Source organism: Mus pahari, chromosome 6, assembly GCF_900095145.1.
Source record: "Mus pahari chromosome 6, PAHARI_EIJ_v1.1, whole genome shotgun sequence".
In the NCBI taxonomy this organism is placed as follows: domain Eukaryota; kingdom Metazoa; phylum Chordata; class Mammalia; order Rodentia; family Muridae; genus Mus; species Mus pahari.
In genome coordinates, this window is record NC_034595.1 from 87,272,002 (window position 1) to 87,291,227 (window position 19,226).

Sequence of the window (19,226 nt, forward strand, 5' to 3'; positions counted from 1 at the left end):
CAGATCTTGTTACAGATGGTTATGAGCCACCATGTGGTTGCTGGGATTTGAACTCTGGACCTTTGGAAGAGCAGTCGGGTGCTCTTACTCACTGAGCCATCTCACCAGCCTGCAGTCAGTGTTCTTAATGGCTCAGCCATCTCTTTGGCCCCCAATATTGTTCATTTACTTGTTTGTTTGAAGCAAGGATCTTATGTATCTCTCAGGCTGCCTTCAAATTTGCTGTGTGACTGAGACTACATCACTGTGGCTAGGAGTTCTTTTTTTTTTTTTTTAAGATTTATTTATTATTATATCTAAGTACATAGTAGCCGTCTTCAGACACACCAGAAGAGGGCGTCAGATCTCATTATGGATGGTTGTGAGCCACCATGTGGTTGCTGGGATTTGAACTCAGGACCTTCGGAAGTGCAGTCGGGTGTTCTTACCCGCTGAGCCATCTCACCAGCCCCTGTTTGTTTTTAAGATTTATTTATTTAATGTATATAAGCATCCTGTTGCTGACACACCAGAAGAGGGCATTGTATCCAATTGCAGATGGTTGTGAGCCACCATGTGGTTGCTGGGAATTGAACTCATCATGACCTTTGGAAAAGCAGATTAACCACTGAGCTGTCTCTCCAGCCCCATATTCTTTGTTTTTAAGGTATCCTGAAACACCTCCAAGAGGGCAGTGCAGTTTAAAATCATCTATCCATGCTGCTTTTATGTTGAGGCCAGAGGTTGATATAATTGCTTCCCACTACGTATTTAAAAAATAAGGGGACTGGTGAGATGGCTGGGGCTGGTGAGATGGCTCAGTGGGAAAGAGTACCCGACTGCTCTTCCGAAGGTCCTGAGTTCAAATCCCAGCAACCACATGGTGACTCACAACCATCTGTAACAAGATCTGACGCCCTCTTCTGGAGCATCTGAAGACAGCTACAGTGTACTTACATATAATAAATAAATAAATAAATAAATAAATAAATAAATAAATAAATAAAACATTAAAAAAAAGTTTAAAAAATAAGACTGAATGATTTAATTTGTATATGAGAGCCGTAGCATGAGTTCCCTGGAACTCGAGGTGCAAGCTTCTATTGTGGGGGCTGAAAACTGAACCTGGGTTCTTTGCAAGAGCACCAAGTTCTTGAAACTGCTGAACCGTCTGTCCAGATCCTATTTTTTTAAACTTTATCATTTGTGTGAATATGTGGCGGTGGGGGGGCATACATGAATGATATGGTTTGCATTTCATAGTGTTCATGTCAGCGTTGGAAGACAACTATGGAGTTGGTTCTTACTTTCCACTTTTCCACTTTTATGTGGATTTCAGAGATTTTTCAGGCTGGTGCTGCAAGCATTTTTTAAGCTGCTGAATAATCTAGCTTTCCATGGTTTTGAATCAGATCTTTCAGAGGGTAAAGTGCTTGAGGCCCAGAGTTATCCCCAGCATCAGTGTAAAAGCTGGGCTTAGTAGCATGTTTGTAATCAGTACAAGGTTAGGAGCAGAGACCAATAAGTTTCTGTAGTCCAGGTTGGCCTTAAACTCACAGAGATCCGTTTGCCACCTTGTGCCAGGATTCAAGGCATGCCCAGCACCTGTTTTCTCTTTGTGTTTGTATATTACTTGTGTATAGTTGTGTGCAGAGGCCCTAAGTACCTGGAGTTGCAGGCAGTTGGTTCTAGGAATTGACTTTGGGTTGTCTAACCACTGAGCTATCATTCTTCAGCAAAAACACCCCTCATTCTTGTACATTTCTCATTCTTAGGATAACTACTGTTTTATAGTTTGTTAATGAGTACATACCTGTGGAAGAAACTTACAGAACATCTTCTCTAAAGAATAGACTTAATCATTTCCAGATTCAATTTTAATATTGCTTCATTTTGAGACATTGATCTCAATCAAAGTTAATAATTTAATTAAAAAAAAATTAGAGCAGGATGTGGTGGCACATGTCTATATAATCTCAGTGAATATTTGGGAAGTCAGGTTGGGGTCAAGACTTCAAGGGCACCCGGAGCTATGCCATGAGTTCAGAGGCCAACCTGTGCTACATGAGTCTCTTAAATACAAGTCTCCAAACAGGCAGTGCAGCATTTGCAGGCATAGTTCTGAGGTTAAGTGCAGTAGCTGCTCTTCCGGAATTATTTTCTAGGACTGAGGTCAAACTGCTCACAACTGCCTGTAACTCCAGCTCCAGGGGATCTGATGCCATCTACTGGCCTTTGAAAGGCTCTCCCATTCATACATACTTATTAACCCACACAAAACAAACACAAAAACACATAATTAAAAAAAAAAAAAAAAAAAAAGGAACTAGGGAGGTTGCACAGTGATTAAGAGCACTTGCTGCTCTTGCAGAGGGCCTGGATTCTATTCCCAGCGCTACATTAGGTGTCTTACAGCTGTGTGGAGCTCCATTCCAGAGGAATTCCTTCTGCACAGCTTTCTGGCTTTCACATATGTAGACAAGCAGATACACACATACATAAAAATAATTCTTAAAAGTTCATTTTTATTTCAAGTATATTAATGTTTTGCCTGCATGTATGTCTGTGTGAGAAATGTTGGAGCTTCTGAACTGGAGTTACAGATAGTTGTGAGCTGTCATGTGAGACTGGGAATTAAACTCCATCCCCAAATAAGAAAAGAAAAGAAAAGAAAAGAAAAGAAAAGAAAAGAAAAGAAAAGAAAAGAACTTACATATAATAAATAAATAAATCTTTAAAAAAAAAGAAAAGAAAAGAAAAGAAAAGAAAAAGATGGCTGTTAAGAGTTACAGATAGTTGTGAGCTGTCATGTGAGTCTGCGAATTAAACTCCAGCCCCAAATTAAAAAAGAAAAGAAAAGAAAAAGATGGCTGTTAATTTTAAACAGTACGTAGGCTCTCGTGTCTCACCTGATTATGCTGTATGTATAGTCTCCAGTTAGTGTTTTATGACTGCATTGGGAAACAAGTTTTGTTTGTTCTCAGTAACATACACAGGATATCTGTGAGTTCATACACAGCCTAATTATTTTTTGGAGAGGGGGTGGGTTTTTGCTGTCTTGCCCTGCTTGCTCTTTAACTCTTGGACTCATGTGATCCTCCTTCTACCTCTCCCTTCTGTGCAGCTGGGAACACAGGTTGAAGCTTCTGTGTCCTCTGTATTACTGTGTAGATGGTTTGAAGCTAGATTATATAGTGTAGGCAGGCCTTGAATTTACAGAGCCCTACTTGCCTCTGCCTCAGAGTGCTGGGCATAGTACGCCATGCTTGCACCACCATGCTTGACCATGAATAGTTTTTTTTTACTTTCTTATTTGTAGTGCTAGGGATTGAAGCCAGGGATTGAAGCCAGAGTCTTAACTCATTCAAGGGAGATGTTCTACCACTGAACTATATACCCAATTCCAGTGATATCTTTCACATGGTTCAGAATGCTTTTGTTACTTTATTAGTTGTCTGTGGTTTAGGTCATTGTTCAGAGTTTAAAATTTTGATGTAGATGAGTTTTCACTAGAAAACTTGTGTAAAAGTTTACTGTTTGAGATTTTGTGGCTTATAAATGTTTTATGAGAAGACTGTATAGAGCTGGGCATGTAGTGCACATCTGTAAACCGAGTGAGTGCTCAGGAGGCAGAGGGAGGCACATCACTGAATTTGAGTCCAGCTTGGTCTACAAAGACATTTTCAGGACAATCAGGGGTACACAGAACATCCCTGTCTTGAAACCCCAATCCCCGCTCCCCCCCAAATACTGATGTTGGAGAAATTTGAAATTTTTGATGTAACTGCTAATTTTCTACTTTAACGTTGTTGTTATCTTATACTTAACCCTACTTTGTAATTTTTTGTTTATAATTAAAGAAATACTATGACTTCCTTAAATGGTAAAAAATAATTTTTTTAATACCTGGAATTAAATGTGCTAGCCAAGTATGGTGTGCTGCTTAGGAAGGAGGCTGAGGGAGGACGGTTGGTAAGAGGGTTTGGAAAATATTAATTAAGGTTGCTTTTTTAGATAATGAAGATTTTAATATTGAGAAAACTTGATGAAAACCAGGTTAATTTTCTTACTAAATTACTGTTTTTATAAAAATGAGTATCATATTTCTATGAAGGTATGGATTAGCTTTTTCTTTATTCGTTCTTTTAACAATATCCCACTTTGTAGTCCTGGCTGCTTATAGACCAAGCTAGCCTGAAACTCAGAGATTTGTGAGAAAAGGCAAATTATAAAATTTTAAGATTTGAAGTTGTGAGTAGAGTTGTGTGCAGCTACCAGTGTTTGTTTTATTTTCAGTATAGACATTAACTTTTTGTTGATGGCCATAAGGCTTTTTTATGTTTGTTTTTGTTTTTTTTGTTGTTGTTGTTTTTTTTTGTTGTTGTTGTTGTTGGTTTTTTTTTTGGTGACAAGATCATACTCTATAATCATGGCAGGGCTGGAACTACCTGTTTAGATGAGGCTGGCCTTGGAACACATTGAAATGTACCTGCGTCTGCCTCACAAGTGCCAGTGTAACCTCATCTGCCTGACTTTATTAAAAGTTAGAGTTCATATTTAATCCAAATCAACTGCCAGATTCAAATTGCCTGATCTACACAGTGAGGAGTTCCAGTACAGCCAAGGCCATACAGAGAAACCATGTCTCAAACAGAGAGAGAGAAAGCATGAACACTCTTAAGTATCTTGTGCCTTTATCCCTAACAAGTGACAGGGAGTCTGGCTCTGGTTCTAAAATGAAGCTCTTTTTGGTTGTTCGAGACAGGGTTTCTCTGTGTAGCCCTGGCTGTCCTGGAACTCACTCTGTAGACCAGGCTGGCCTCAAACTCAGAAATCCGCCTGCCTCTGCCTCCCAAGTGCTGGGATTAAAGGCATGCGTCATCACGCCCGGCTAAAATGAAGTTCTTACGTTGGATTCTAATAAGGAAGTTTTATTCCAGGTTTTCGTAGGTAAAATCCCAAGAGACTTGTATGAGGATGAGTTGGTGCCCCTTTTTGAGAAGGCTGGTCCTATCTGGGATCTACGCCTCATGATGGATCCACTCTCCGGTCAGAACAGAGGCTATGCATTTATCACCTTCTGTGGAAAGGAAGCTGCCCAGGAAGCAGTTAAACTGGTATGTGATAAGAATCTGTTGTCCAAGAACTTAACATTTGAGAGAATAAACCAGTTCAAAAACATTTGCAGTTAACATTGTTTCATTTTCTTTAGTCACTGCCTTTATATCTTTCTATTGACTGATTTGGTATGTAACCTTTTATTTTTTCTGATTATAATTCTAAGTTAACAAGGTTGGTTAGCAGGATTTTATTTAGTATCAAACAAATTTGTTTTTTTTCTTTTTCTTTTAATGTTACTTCTCACTGTCAAGCTTTAGAATTGGTACTGAAGTATGATGGAGTCTGAAATGGTTCTGCAGAGTGTAACTGGAAGACCGGGATGTTTTTAGGATTTGGTTTAAGAAATAGTGTGAATCTGTTTTATTTGTATCACAATCCAGCTGTGCAGTTAACAACTTGTATTCTAACTTTCTTCCTTTCTGCTGTGTAACAGCTAGCCTTCCCTGGCTTTCCTTTTCTCTGAGAGCTTCTTACGACCTTGTGTTTTTTAGAGCAGCAGTAAGTTCTGAGGATGGCCTGTATGCTTTTTGACTCTCTCGGTGTGTTAAAGTGACAGTGTTATTGTTTTTGGCAGATTTTTGCCAGACATCTAAGGGCATATGCAGTGTGGTATGGCAGGCAATTCTTGCCCTTTTTTAGCACAGCTGGATCCACCAAGTGTTCTTGTTTCAGCTTGGTCCGGGTTTTAGTTTTTCTGATGGATTTTTCTCTTAAAACTTGTGTATTCAAAGGACATTTCAAGGCTTTATTTTCTTGTTTTTGACAGTGTATAGGTAACTAAAAAGATTTATTTATTCATATATATGAGTGCTCTGTTCCCATGTGTTCCTATTTGACAGAAGAGGGCATCAAGATACCCAGATGGTTGTGAGCCACCTGTGGTTGCTGGGATTTGAACTCAGGACCTCCAGAAGAGCAGCCAGTGCTCTTAACCACTGAGCTGGCTCACCAGTCCCATGGATAACTTTAAAAATATCACTTAGTAAACTAGTAGTAAGTAATGTTAAAATAAAATTTTAAAATAAAAAAATTTAATTAAAGAACTCATCACATTCTTTGTTGTCTTCATAAAGTTTTGAAAGTGTTGTGATACTTTATAGCTTTATTCAGAATTGTGGTTTGTATACAGTGTGAAACTCATAAGTTTCTTTGGCATTGATTAAAGTTTTAATTGTTCCTTTTTACATGTAATTATTTTGGCTATTGCTGATCTGTATCTAATTTTATCCTCAAGACTCAGAATAAACATTTTCAGGTATTCCTTCTGAAATTCTCTGGAAGGGAATGTAGATAAAATTGAATTAAGTCAGCGGTGATGGTGGATTCCTTTAGTTCTAGCACTTGGGAGGTAGAGAAATGTAGATGGATTTCTGAGTTCGAGGACAGCCTGATCTACACCATGAGTTCTAGGACAGCAAAGGCTATACAGAAAAACCATGTCTCAAAAACAAAACAGAGAGGGAGAGGGAGAGAAAGGTGTGTTAAAATGAATAGCTTTGATCCCCTTTTTATATGGATGAACAGGAGAGGTTACAGAACTAAGCTATAACGGGATTGTAACAAATTTAAAATGTACACTCATGTTTCAGCAAGTGTAAGGGAGCTTGGTGAGTGCTTAACCTTAAATTGCGGGGCTCTTTAGATTAATATTAGTTGTCCTCAGTCTGGGGTGGTTTGGGGGTCTCTGGTTTTTTTCTTCTTTGCAGTGTGACAGCTATGAGATTCGCCCTGGTAAACACTTGGGAGTGTGCATTTCTGTGGCAAACAACAGACTTTTTGTTGGATCCATTCCAAAGAATAAAACTAAGGAGAACATTCTGGAAGAGTTCAGTAAAGTCACAGGTAAAAAAAAAAATACATTTAGAAGTTGGTTTGTGGGAATCTGTTGCATTATTTATAAATGTAAATGCTCTCCCAAAAGGAGATATATATATATATAATAAACTTAAGAGTTCAAGTTTCCTTTATCTTAGTTGCTTCTTTCTGCTTTAATAGTAGTTGGACTAAATCAGTGTCTAAGTCGTCTCAATGTCATGGAATTTCCTTTTCACTTTGTTTGATCAAATCTTGTTTTTTGCCAGAGCCTTTGCTCTCTAGCCCTCAAGTGAAAGCTTTTTCCTCCAATGACTTTTTAGGATTCGGGAGAAGACAGTTCTCATTTCCGGTTAACCTGACTACATAACTTTATTTAGAGATTCTAATTGAATGCATGCAGTTGATTGGGAAGTATATTTTATACCACAGGTCCACATACTTAAATATATAACTGGGATGCATGCTTGTATTCTTAGCACTTGGAGGTTAGGAGTTTAAAAAAAGTTTAACTCAAGAACAGTGTGGGATACATGAGATTCTATCTCAAAAAGCAAAGCAGAAGATTATATGTATAATGTGAAAGAACTGAATAAGATTATATCTTGAATATTACAAATGACTCAACCTACTTTCCATTCACTTTCACTTTTTATGTGGGTGTTGGGGATTTGAACTTAGATTCTCTTACTTTCACAGCAAGCACTCTTCCCACTGAGCCATTTCCCTACAGCCTTCAAAGGCCTGAAGTTTGCAATGTAGACCAGGCTGGCCTTGAATTTACAGAGATTTAGCTGCCTCCACCTCCAGAGTACTGGAGTTAGAGTGTGCCATCACGCCTGGCCTGCTCACTTTTTATTTTTTTATTTTATTTTTTTAAAAAGGATAGTTTTTTTTTGGTTTGTTTGTTTTGTTTTTAGTAAAGCTTAAGATCTTGGCTCTTACTTTGGTACAAACCCAAAATAGGAACAATTTTTAGACATTGGAGTTCATTGTAATAAGTACTTCAATGTCCCTCACATCACCAAAGGATTTTACCTCCATAGTAGCTAAGCCAAGAGTTGACAAGTCTGCTGTGTCAAGGAATGAATTGTAGGCGCAGTTATTTGGATACAGATTTCCTGCTTATGATCAAAGCTATTTGACTTGAGTGAGCATTTTACTTTTTAAATGTTGAGATTTGATAGGTGAGATGGCTCATCTGGTAGAGGTGTTCTTACTGCAGGCCTCAGGATCTGAATTCAACTCCCAGATTACAAAAATTAGAGAGGGAAGCCACTCATGAGAGTTGTTGTTTGACATGTACAAAAGGATGGTGCCATGGGAGTGTCTGCTAATGTGTACACTCTGTGTGTGTGTGTGAGTATGTGACTGTGAGTGTCTGTCTCCCTTCTCTTTCTCTGCGTTTTCCTTTTTTCATGCACATGAATGAATGAGACAAAGGGAGGGAAAGAAATGGTGAGATTATGATTTGAAAATATTGTTTTAAGATCATGACTACCTCCTATAAAAACCACTATATTTTATGTTTTGTCATCAGTCATACTGTCTTCTCCCTTTACTTGAAGCTATCATTTATTATTCTGGTTTTACCCTTTTTTTAACTTACAGGTTGCCCCATATTAATTCTTCTTCTTCAGTCCTAAGTTAATTTATTCTTTTTTTTTTTTTTTTGGTTTTTCGAGACAGGGTTTCTCTGTGTAACCCTGGCTGTCCTAGAACTCACTTTGTAGACCAGGCTGGCCTCGAACTCAGAAATCCACCTGCCTCCCAAGTGCCTCCCAATTAAAGGTCCCGGCTCAGTTGATTAATTCTTAGTACTCTGATTCATTCATTCATTCATTCATTCATTTTTAGTTTTTCAAGACAAGGTTTCTCTGTAACCCCGGCTATCCTAGAACTTGCTCTGTAGACCAGGCTGGCCTTGAAATCACAGAGATCCACCAGCCTCTGCCTCTCCAGTGCTAGGATTAAAGGTGTGCATCACCACCACCCTTGTACTATAAAATCTATATAGATGACTTATCTAAGACCAAACTTCAGTTCTATACTATGTAGAATAGATTCTGGATCTTTTCTTCAGAAATTCTATTCAATCTGAAACCTTAATTTCCATTACCCATTTTGTCTTGATTAAATTGCTCTACTGACTGTTTATACAGTAATTCTTTTCTGTTTGTGTCCTTCTACTCATCCCTCCCAAGTGCTTTCCAAAAGATTAACATATATCAAGTGTCCAAGTCAAGAAGTATCTTAATACTAAAGTAACTGATAGAAAACTCATGTTTGTTAAAAGCAAATTAAAAGTAGAATTATATGAGATGAACAGTAGAATTCTATGAGCTGTCATCAGGATTAGTAGTAGTAGGTTAGAGGAGAACCATGGACCAGGGTAGATGGTAAAAAGTAAATGTGCTGGATTTGGACAGTTGAGATGATATAAAAGAATTACTATTTTCTGGCTTGAGGATTTAGCTGATAGATGACCTGTTTATTAGATAGGGAAGCCTAGGGAAAATATACTTTGGGTATAGTAGTTCTGTTTTGAACATGTGAAATTTGTTCAAGGCATTTTAAGAATCTCACAGAAATCTAGGCTAGAAAAAGTTTTTATAAGGATATAGAAAGTACGGTGAGCTCACATGATTTAGAAAGGACATGTGGAGGGACAAAGGAAAAGGTCAGAGGATTAGACATGAATGGTTACCGAGTATCCTTGCTCATAGTAAAACTAGCTTTTGGGTTGGATATTAGAAAGGTGGGTTGTTTTGTTTTATTTCTGTTTTGTTTTGTTTTGTTTTGTTTTTGGCCTGTGGCTAGTTGTTGAGCGTTCTTTTGCATTTGTGTAAATAATTTGAATCTTGAGGTCCTGATAATGCCTTTATAGATTATGAGGTCATGTTTTATCATTAATTTCAAAATATCATAGTAGCTGGACCTACATCAAGAACTCTAAAATTAACAGAACACATACTACTGTCCCAAACGCTGCATCGAATAATACTGATGTGATGTTTACTATTGTGAGGCTTCTTCAATAATTTTTTTTTTTTTTGCTCATTGGCAAGTGGATTTAGGTCTGCCTAATCACTAGACGTGTGGTGGATGCTTTTGGCTTATATATCTGGCTGTTGGTTTAACAGAGGGTTTGGTGGACGTTATTCTCTATCATCAACCCGATGACAAAAAGAAGAATCGGGGGTTCTGCTTCCTTGAATATGAGGATCACAAGTCAGCAGCACAAGCCAGACGCCGGCTGATGAGTGGGAAGGTCAAAGTGTGGGGAAATGTAGTCACAGTTGAGTGGGCTGACCCCGTGGAAGAACCGGATCCAGAAGTCATGGCAAAGGTAAATACAAAATGGAGCTGTTCACTAATTGCTTACAAAAGCAAAAAGTAGCTGATGCAGCACTGACCCTGTAGCCTGTCTTAGCTTCTGCTCAATTTCCTCCAGATCAAATGTGTTAAAAGAACTGAAATCTAGTTTCTTCAAATAAGTGTTTCATACACACTGAGTGTTTATTTGATGTTAGGACTATAAGATATAAACAAATATTGGTAATAATAATAAGGTAATAATAATTATTATTGGGGGGATGGTCTCCCTATATAGCTCAGACTCACTGGGGATTTACTGTAGCCCAGGTTGGCTTCCTTTTTTTTTTTTTTTTTGATTTATATATGTAAGTACAGTGTAGCTGTCTTCAGATACTCCAGAAGAGGGAGTCAGATCTTGTTACAGATGGTTGTGAGCTACCATGTGGTTGCTGGGATTTGAACTCAGGACCTCTGGAAGAGCAGTCAGTACTCCACTGAGCCATCTCACCAGTCCCCAGGTTGCCTTCTTAACTTAGAATCCTCTTGTTCCAGACTCTAGACATGAACTAGCTCAAGAGATGACTTTTATTATATGGCTTTGGATTACATTTTATTTGAATTTATAGTTAATTTATTTTAAAGTATCTAGTTTCTTTTAGAGTATTGTCCCTGTGAAAAAAGACAAAAGCTTGTCATGCCTGCTAATATTTGGTAGTGGCAAATAGACTTGACATATCCTCCAGAGGGCAGGTCCTCAGTTTTCTCATTGTTCAGTTCTGAGACTTTTCTTTCAATGGTTCCTGGGACTGAAGGGATTTATCTGCTTGTACGTTTGTGTAGTTCGCTTATGGTCTTTCCTCAGAGAGGCAACTTGATCAGTGCCGGTAAATTAGTGTTTGGATCTTCATGACTGAAAGAGGCAAAATGCTCACTTTAACTAGTTTGGAGGATTCTGGTTTATATTAGTATGGTGTATTAGAATGTTATCTTTGTATGTACAGACATTTTTGGGCTAAGCAGAGATGCTTCATTGAAAAGAATTTGAGAGGCTCTCAGGAGTTGTGCTTTCTTTTTTTCTGTCTCCCATTCCGTAAGTAGATGAGTGTCCAAGGAGGGGAGTCCTAGTTCTTTCTTTCCTTTTTTTCTTTTTAATTGCTTGATTTCAGTCTTCATTGTTTGTTGCAGTACAGTTGTGCTAACTACTGGACCTTGGATGTCATGTGTTTTTATTTGGGCTGGATAAGTCTCTTTAGCTCACTACAGCTTTGAGTACCTGTAAGAGAAAACATAGCCTCTGCTGCTTTTTAAAAATAAAAGTTAAAAATAAAAAATCTAAAAGTTAAAAAGGAGTATTGTATATTGGGAGCAGTAAAATTCCCAGAAATTTCAAGATACAACCAGTAATTTTGCTTTATCAATTACTTTCACTCATTCCTGATAGCCTTTCAAGTGAAAGTTCAAAATAAACCCTACTACCTCTACCTAGTAGTCACATCCCTGGCTATCCTGGAACTTGCTTTGTAGACCAGGCTGGCTTCAAACTCAGAGATCTGCCTGTCTCTGTCTCCTGAGTAATGGGACTAAAGGCGTACACCACCACTCAGGACCTCTGGAAGAGCAGTCAGTGCTCTTAACTGCTGAGTTATCTCTCCAGCCCCTAAATGTTCTTTTTTGAATATTTAAATTATATTCTTGCAGTCCTACACAAGACATGGCAGTGCTTAGAAAGTGCTATACAAATAAGACATAACACTAAGACTGTTGAACATTGTAAGCCTAGTTCCAAGCTTGTTTGTGTCTTGTTTTGGTGCTGTGGGTCAAACTGATAGCCTCATACATGTGAGGAAACATTCCACCACTGAGTTAGTTACACTTCAGTGCAGGATGTTCCTTTTCTGTTCAGAGGTGAATAAACTAGTACAAGCCTGTTTCGTCAAGAGGCTAGGGTTCAGGCTCAGTGTGGGAAGTTGCTCCTCCTCCTTCTTGGTTTTGTATTACAGGGTTTCTCTGTGTAGCCCTAGTTGTACAGGAACTCATTATATAGATCAGACTAGCCTCAAACTCACAAATGCACGTACTTCTCTCAGCATCATGTCCCCCCACTTTGCCCGAAAGAAGTGCTAGGACTAAAGGTGTGTGCTACTATGCCTGGACTCAAATTTTTCTGAATCGTATTAGTAGGTATGTTTTTTTTTTTTCTTGAATAGTTTCTTAATTCATACAATTCCACTTTCTACCCCTGCCATCATGACATATCCTCCAGAGGGCAGGTCCTCAGTTTTCTCAATGTCCAGTTCTGAGACTTTTCTTTCAATGGTTCCTGGGACTGAAGGGATTTATCTGCTTGTACGTTTGTGTAGTTCGCTTATGGTCTTTCCTCAGAGAGGCAACTTGATCAGTGCCGGTAAATTAGTGTTTGGATCTTCATGACTGAAAGAGGCAAAATGCTCACTTTGACTAGTTTGGAGGATTCTGGTTTATATTAGTATGGTGTATTAGAATGTTATCTTTGTATGTACAGACATTTTTGGGCTAAGCAGAGATGCTTCTCATCCATACTTTATTTATAATTGTGAATTTAAAATTTTTAATTTTGCCGGGCAGTGGTGACTCACGCCTTTAATCCCAGCACTTGGGAGGCAGAGGCAGGCGGATTTCTGAATTCGAGGCCAGCCTGGTCTACAGAGTGAGTTCCAGGTCAGCCAGGGCTAGACAGAGAAACCCTGTCTCGAAAAACCAAAAAAAAAGAAAAAAAATTTTAATATTTTGAGATTATATCATTTCCTCTTCTCTCACACCAAATACTTTATAAACAGATCACCCTTATTTTCCTTTCCCATACAGCCCCACATTACTTTTTTATACTTTCAGTCTGTTTAGAGTTTATCTTGGTATATATTGTAGAAAATGGACCAACTTTCTTTATTTCTCCATTAATGTCACTCTTAGTAAGATTTAATTAAGCATTGTAGTTTGTTTGTCTTTCTTCCCAGCCCAAGTAAGTCTTTTCTTGTATAGTTTTTACATGACTATCCACAGTTTTAGGAGTGAAAATAGATAAACTTGTTTTGGAGGGTACTTTGGAGCCACGATAAATTTGTGAATTAACAGTAATAATTATATGTTGTTGCCTACCCCATAGGTTCTGTTCCGTGGTAACTGTTCTTTTGTAACACAAGGCAAGAGCCAATAGTTGATAAAACTTGGTTATTTTTTTTTTTTAAAAGCCATAGAAAAGTGGTAGCTAATGAGAGAATCATTTCTTCATGTTTCTCAGACTTCCTATGACTACCCTTTTAGACTTGCTGGTTTAAGAGTGCCAATTTTGTGTTTTTGCTCTTAGGTAAAAGTTTTATTTGTGAGAAACTTGGCAACTACGGTGACAGAAGAAATATTAGAAAAGTCATTTTCTGAGTTTGGAAAACTGGAGAGAGTGAAGAAGTTGAAAGATTATGCATTCGTTCATTTTGAAGACAGAGGAGCTGCTGTTAAGGTAGGAACTGTGGATTTTTTTCTTTGCTATTTGCTTTCAAACTTGGTAGACAAATAAAGTAACTATTTAATATTTTAAAATTATGAGTATATGTGTATATCTGTGTGAGGCTATGGGCACATGTGAGTGTACAGGTGCCCAGTGGAGTTCAGAAGAGGGCACTGGATTCTCTAGAGCTGCAGTTAAAGGTGCGAGAACCAAACTCACTTCCTCTGGAAGAACATCTTACTCTCCTAACGTGAGCCACTGCTCTCGCCCCATAAAGTAACATTGAAACAGAAATAAAGTTGGTGTTTAGGAGTGTGTATGTGAATGATTCTGATGTGAATGTATATGTTGCTGCAGTCTGAACCTAGGACCTGCTATATATGAAGCAAGTGTTCTTAAATAAGTGTAACATTCTATGCAATATCAGTCAAGTCTACATAGCCCTGGCTCTCATGGAATTCACCATGTAGACCAGGCCAGCCTTGAACTCACAGTGGTCCACCTGCCTCTTTACTCCCAAGTGCTGGAATTAAAGGTGTATACCACAACCCCGGCTCTTAATGGGCAGAACTTTTAATTTCTTCTTATTCTTTTCTCCTTCCTTAACTGAAAAATTAAGACTTCTTTTGTAGTCTTTAAATAATCAGGAAAATGGAATACTAAGGGATTCAAACATTGTTCTTTTCTCACATTCTCTATTGATGGTTGTCTTAGCTAGGGTTTCTATTGCTTTGATAAAATTCCATGACCAAAAGCAACTTGGGGAGGAAAGGGTTTATTTGATCTTAAAACTTGTAGTTTACCATCCAAGGAAGTCCGGGCAGGAACTCAAATAGAAGAATGCTGCTTATTTTGGCTTGCTCCTCTTGGCTTGCTCAGCCTGTTTATAGCACCCAGGCCACCAGCCCAGGAGTAACACCTCCCACAAGGAGTTGGCCACGCCCACAGGTTAATCTGATGAAATTGAAGCTCCTCCAGGAGACTCTAGCATGTGCTGACATAGACCAGTACAGTGATATACTACTAACTTTTGATTTGAGCATGCATTTCCCTGACTAGGTTGATGCTTTAAAGTAGAACTTAAAGAACTGGCTGGTACAGGGTTTTGTTTGCTTGCTTGTTTTTGTAGTACTGATAATCAAAACCTAGTACTGCAAAGCAAACATATTAGACATTAGCTCTGTTTCTTGAGTTCTAGTATAGAGTTAATTACTTTGCTTTCTGCTGGTATGCTGTGGGAAATATTTTTTAAAAAAACAAATGGCAAGTTCCCGGGCTAGGCAGGCCACATGTCTCCAGCAGGATGTTCTCATCTCAGCAGATTCTCTGGCCCATGGCTCCCAAGATTTCTCCACTTGACTTGCTAATTTCCCTTGGTGGGCTGCTGCATGCCAGCCCCATGCAATGACTGCCCACCTCGTAGATATCACAAAACCCAGTAAAACCTGGTAAAATCAAAACTCTTGAAGCTTATAATTAACCAGTCAGATTTATATATCAATAAATTCTCAATTCACAAGATGCCCACAAAATAATTTCAGAGCCAATTGATAATGATACAAGCTGCCCACCTATATTAGACAAGATACCCCAATTATTCTATCCCTGTATGATATTATATCTATCTGTGGCTATTTAAAGCCATGCTGAATCTGAATCATCCTGCTCATCTTCCATATTGCTTCCTCCCCTCTGCTGTCTCCTCTGGCTCCTCCTCTGCACCTCTTAGCTCTGCCACCGTTTTCTCTGTCCAGTTACAGGCCTCCTGCTGCACTAATATTTATTTAAATTAATTGGACAGGGAAAATCCTGCCACACTGGTGTCTGTTGAAGTGCTGATTATAAAATTTATAGCTTAGGCCCAGCAGTGGTGTGCACCTTTAATCCCAGCAGTTGGGAGGCAGAGGTAGGTGGATCTCTCAGTTTCTAGCCAGCCCAGTGTATAGAATTCCAATTCAGCCTGAGAAAAATCTGTCTTTAAACAAAACACTAGTTTTTGCTTTCTTGGTGGTTTATTGGCATTTTCTTTGCTCTGCTTTTAGTTTGGGTACAATAAGTCCTATGCTAGATATGATCAGAACTTAGTGTCCTGTAGAGTTTCACAGATAGCGATATTCAACTCATCTGTGCATTTCACAGTCTTAAAACATCTGTGTAAACCTTAGATAATGAGTATCACATCTTTATTGATATCTGAAAAATTAGTTTTTATATGATTTTTATTGCTGCTGGCATTTTCCCCAGGTGTGGATTGTTTCCAGGATTAATTATTTGGAAAAAAGAGTTTGGCTAAATGAAACTTTGGAAAAAGAAAAACTTTCAATTTACATATTTATTTTATATGTATGGGTGTTTTGCTTGTGTGCATATGTACCATGTGTGTGCCTGGTGCCCTCATGAGGTCAGAAGATAGCATCAGATCCTTGGTCATTGGCGGGAGGGATGGTGAGGAACCTCTGTGTGAGCTCTTTCTGGCTAGGCAGCTCTCTAAGTTAAAATAATTATCAAATGCTTACTAAGATACCATATGTTTATACTTTTTCAAGATTTTTTTTTTTAATTATATGTATAGGTGTTTTACTTGCATGTCTGTCTGTCTGCGTTATGTACATGCATGGTGCCCATGGAGACTAGAAGACGGTGTCACATTCTTGGAACTGGGTAGTATAGATGGCCATATGGGTGCTGGGAATTGAGCCTGGAGTTCTCTGGAGAGCAGCATATTAACTGTTGAGCTAGCTCTCTACTTCTCCATTTATACTAAGTTTTAAAATGCTGTTTCTTATACAATAAACTTACTTTTGTAATTTAGGCTATGGATGAAATGAATGGAAAAGAAATAGAAGGGGAAGAAATTGAAATTGTCTTAGCTAAGCCACCAGACAAGAAAAGGAAAGAGCGCCAAGCTGCTAGACAGGCCTCCAGAAGCACTGCGTGAGTTTATATTTTATTATTGGAATAAAGAATACCTTGGTAACACATCAGATTAACCTTAAAGTAAACTGACTTGTTTCTTTTCTTCCTCCATTTGCTAGGTATGAAGATTATTATTATCACCCTCCTCCCCGAATGCCACCTCCAATGAGAGGTCGAGGTCGTGGTGGGAGAGGTGGATATGGCTACCCTCCAGATTATTATGGCTATGAAGACTACTATGACGATTACTATGGTTATGATTATCACGACTATCGTGGAGGCTATGAAGATCCCTACTACGGCTATGATGATGGCTATGCAGTAAGAGGAAGAGGAGGAGGAAGGGGGGGGCGAGGTGCTCCACCACCACCAAGGGGGCGGGGAGCACCACCTCCAAGAGGTAGAGCTGGCTATTCACAGAGGGGGGCACCTTTGGGACCACCAAGAGGCTCAAGGGGTGGCAGAGGGGGTCCTGCACAACAGCAGAGAGGCCGTGGTTCTCGTGGCGCTCGGGGCAATCGAGGGGGCAATGTAGGAGGCAAGAGAAAGGCAGATGGGTACAACCAACCTGATTCCAAACGTCGTCAGACCAACAACCAACAGAACTGGGGTTCCCAACCCATCGCTCAGCAGCCGCTTCAGCAAGGTGGTGACTATTCTGGTAACTATGGTTACAATAATGACAACCAAGAATTTTATCAGGATACTTATGGGCAACAGTGGAAATAGACAAGTGAGGGCTTGAAAACGATTCTGTCAAGATCCAATTGGCTCTAGATCTACATTCTTCAAACAAAATTGGCGTAACTGTTTCATCTTTAAGTAGCAGTTTGCTGCCATTTGTATTCAGCTGAAGAAGTCACTATTGTGTATATACTCAAGGCTTCTTATTTTTCTTCTTTTCTAAATGCTCTTGGACATTATTGGGCTTGCAGAGTTCCCTTATTCTGGGGTTACAATGCTTTTATCGTTCCAAGCTTCATCTTAGCTTCAGAACAAACTGTTAAATCATGATTTTGCAGAACCTTTGGTTTGGACAGTTCTTTTTTTTGGATTTGGAATAGACTACATAGGAGTATGAAGTATGCTGTAAATAAAAGTGCAAGCCAGTGCTTTGTCTTAGTAGGTTTAAGAAATTAAAGCAAACAGACTTAAGTTTCCTTGTATTGAAGATAACCTATGACTGTATGTTTTGCATTCCTAGAAGCAGGTTAACTGTGTTTTTAAATTGTTATAACCACACCTTTTTGAAATCTGCCCTACGAAATTTGTTTGGCTTAAACGTCAAAGCCGTGACAATTTGTTCTTTGATGTGATTGTATTTCCAATTTCTTGTTCATGTAAGATTTCAATAAAACTCAAAAATCTATTCAAAACATCACCTATTTCAAATTCAATTGTGTCCTAAAACATTACTTTATTCGTAATCCTTGAAGGAATACTGTTTTCAAAGTAGAACTGCCTATGTGAGTGATCAAATTCATGAAAAATTTCTCGTCTATTCCATCATGTATTGTGGATATTAGATTTGAGGATTATTCTAAATTCACATATTCCAAATACCATTTCATTGATTGGTGTTCTTTCATGATCTCTTCTAATTTTGAAATTTTATCCTTAAAAGAAAACAAACAGACTCCAATGTTTTTGAACAGGTATTGGATAATTTTTATTAAAGCAAAATGGAGCTTGGGAAGCACACTACAGTTTGTTTTGACCCACATTCTTTCAAATCAAGGATAATTTGTGACTGAAGACCTTATTTGCTGGATAAATAATTACACATACAGAGAAAACTTAGTATTGTGTTGCCATTTGCACTGTGAACTAAAGTCATTTTTAGTGTTCATGATCAGCACCCCTATTCTACTGGTTTAGGACTGTGATTCCCATTGCTGTGTAAACTTGTTTTGGGAAGCAGTCAGTCATGCTTTAGAAGAGACTTAAATATCAAGTGGTTATGTCTCTGGCTTTCTGATAATACCTTTAAATTTTTTACCATGTCTATTGACTTAAATTTTGTTCCAATTTATTCTAATGACTTTGCTAAATGAAAAGAGCAGAAGAATGTAAACTTTGGTTTTGAATTTTTTCCCCCCATTTGGTGCTGGGAATTGAACCCAGGGCCTGCACACATGCTACCATTGAGTTATATCACCAACCCCTCTAAAATGTTTTACATTATAAAACATAAGCCACTGGGGGATAATTAAAATGGACTCCCTTGTTTTACGCTCTGTTCCTGTTTGGTGTCTTTTGTGATCACAGTTTCAGGTTTCAGAATCATAAGCCATTCACTTCTTGTCCGCACAGTCAATCACGTTTCCAGTTTCATGACTTCATTTTGAGCTTTAACATTTGCTGATGAAAGCCAAATACCACATTTTTTTTCAAAGTTAATTCATACAGTATAGTAGTTTAACAGGCTTTATTAAGTTTTATTCTATAGAAGTTGATAAGGGAATCATGTGGCCTGTTGTAGTTATGTTAGCATGGATGTTAGTAAGGTTTAGATTATAGTTTATTTTAAGTTTTTTTAATGCCCATGTATAAAAATAGAGCAGATAGATACTCTTTAACTGCTGCTTTTAAACTTAAT

At 38.3% G+C, this 19,226-nt stretch overlaps 1 protein-coding gene across 9 annotated transcripts in view; it reads left to right on the forward strand.

Moving 5' to 3' along the window:
* The window catches only part of Hnrnpr (heterogeneous nuclear ribonucleoprotein R), a 30,990-nt gene extending 12,982 nt beyond the window's left edge, over positions 1 to 18,008 (forward strand). For 5 of the 9 annotated variants that reach the window (XM_029539668.1, XM_029539664.1, XM_029539665.1 and 2 more), the window contains 6 exons: positions 4,920 to 5,096; positions 6,807 to 6,942; positions 10,047 to 10,261; positions 13,574 to 13,723; positions 16,524 to 16,645; positions 16,747 to 18,008. In XM_029539668.1, the coding sequence (XP_029395528.1) occupies positions 4,920 to 5,096; positions 6,807 to 6,942; positions 10,047 to 10,261; positions 13,574 to 13,723; positions 16,524 to 16,645; positions 16,747 to 17,356 (1,410 nt within the window). In that variant the 3' untranslated portion in view covers positions 17,357 to 18,008. The remainder of the gene's footprint in view (positions 1 to 4,919; positions 5,097 to 6,806; positions 6,943 to 10,046; positions 10,262 to 13,573; positions 13,724 to 16,523; positions 16,646 to 16,746) is intronic. The other 4 variants (XM_029539669.1, XM_021199606.1, XM_021199607.1 and 1 more) reach the window with 1 other exon arrangement.
* Positions 18,009 to 19,226: the final 1,218 nt, after the last annotated feature.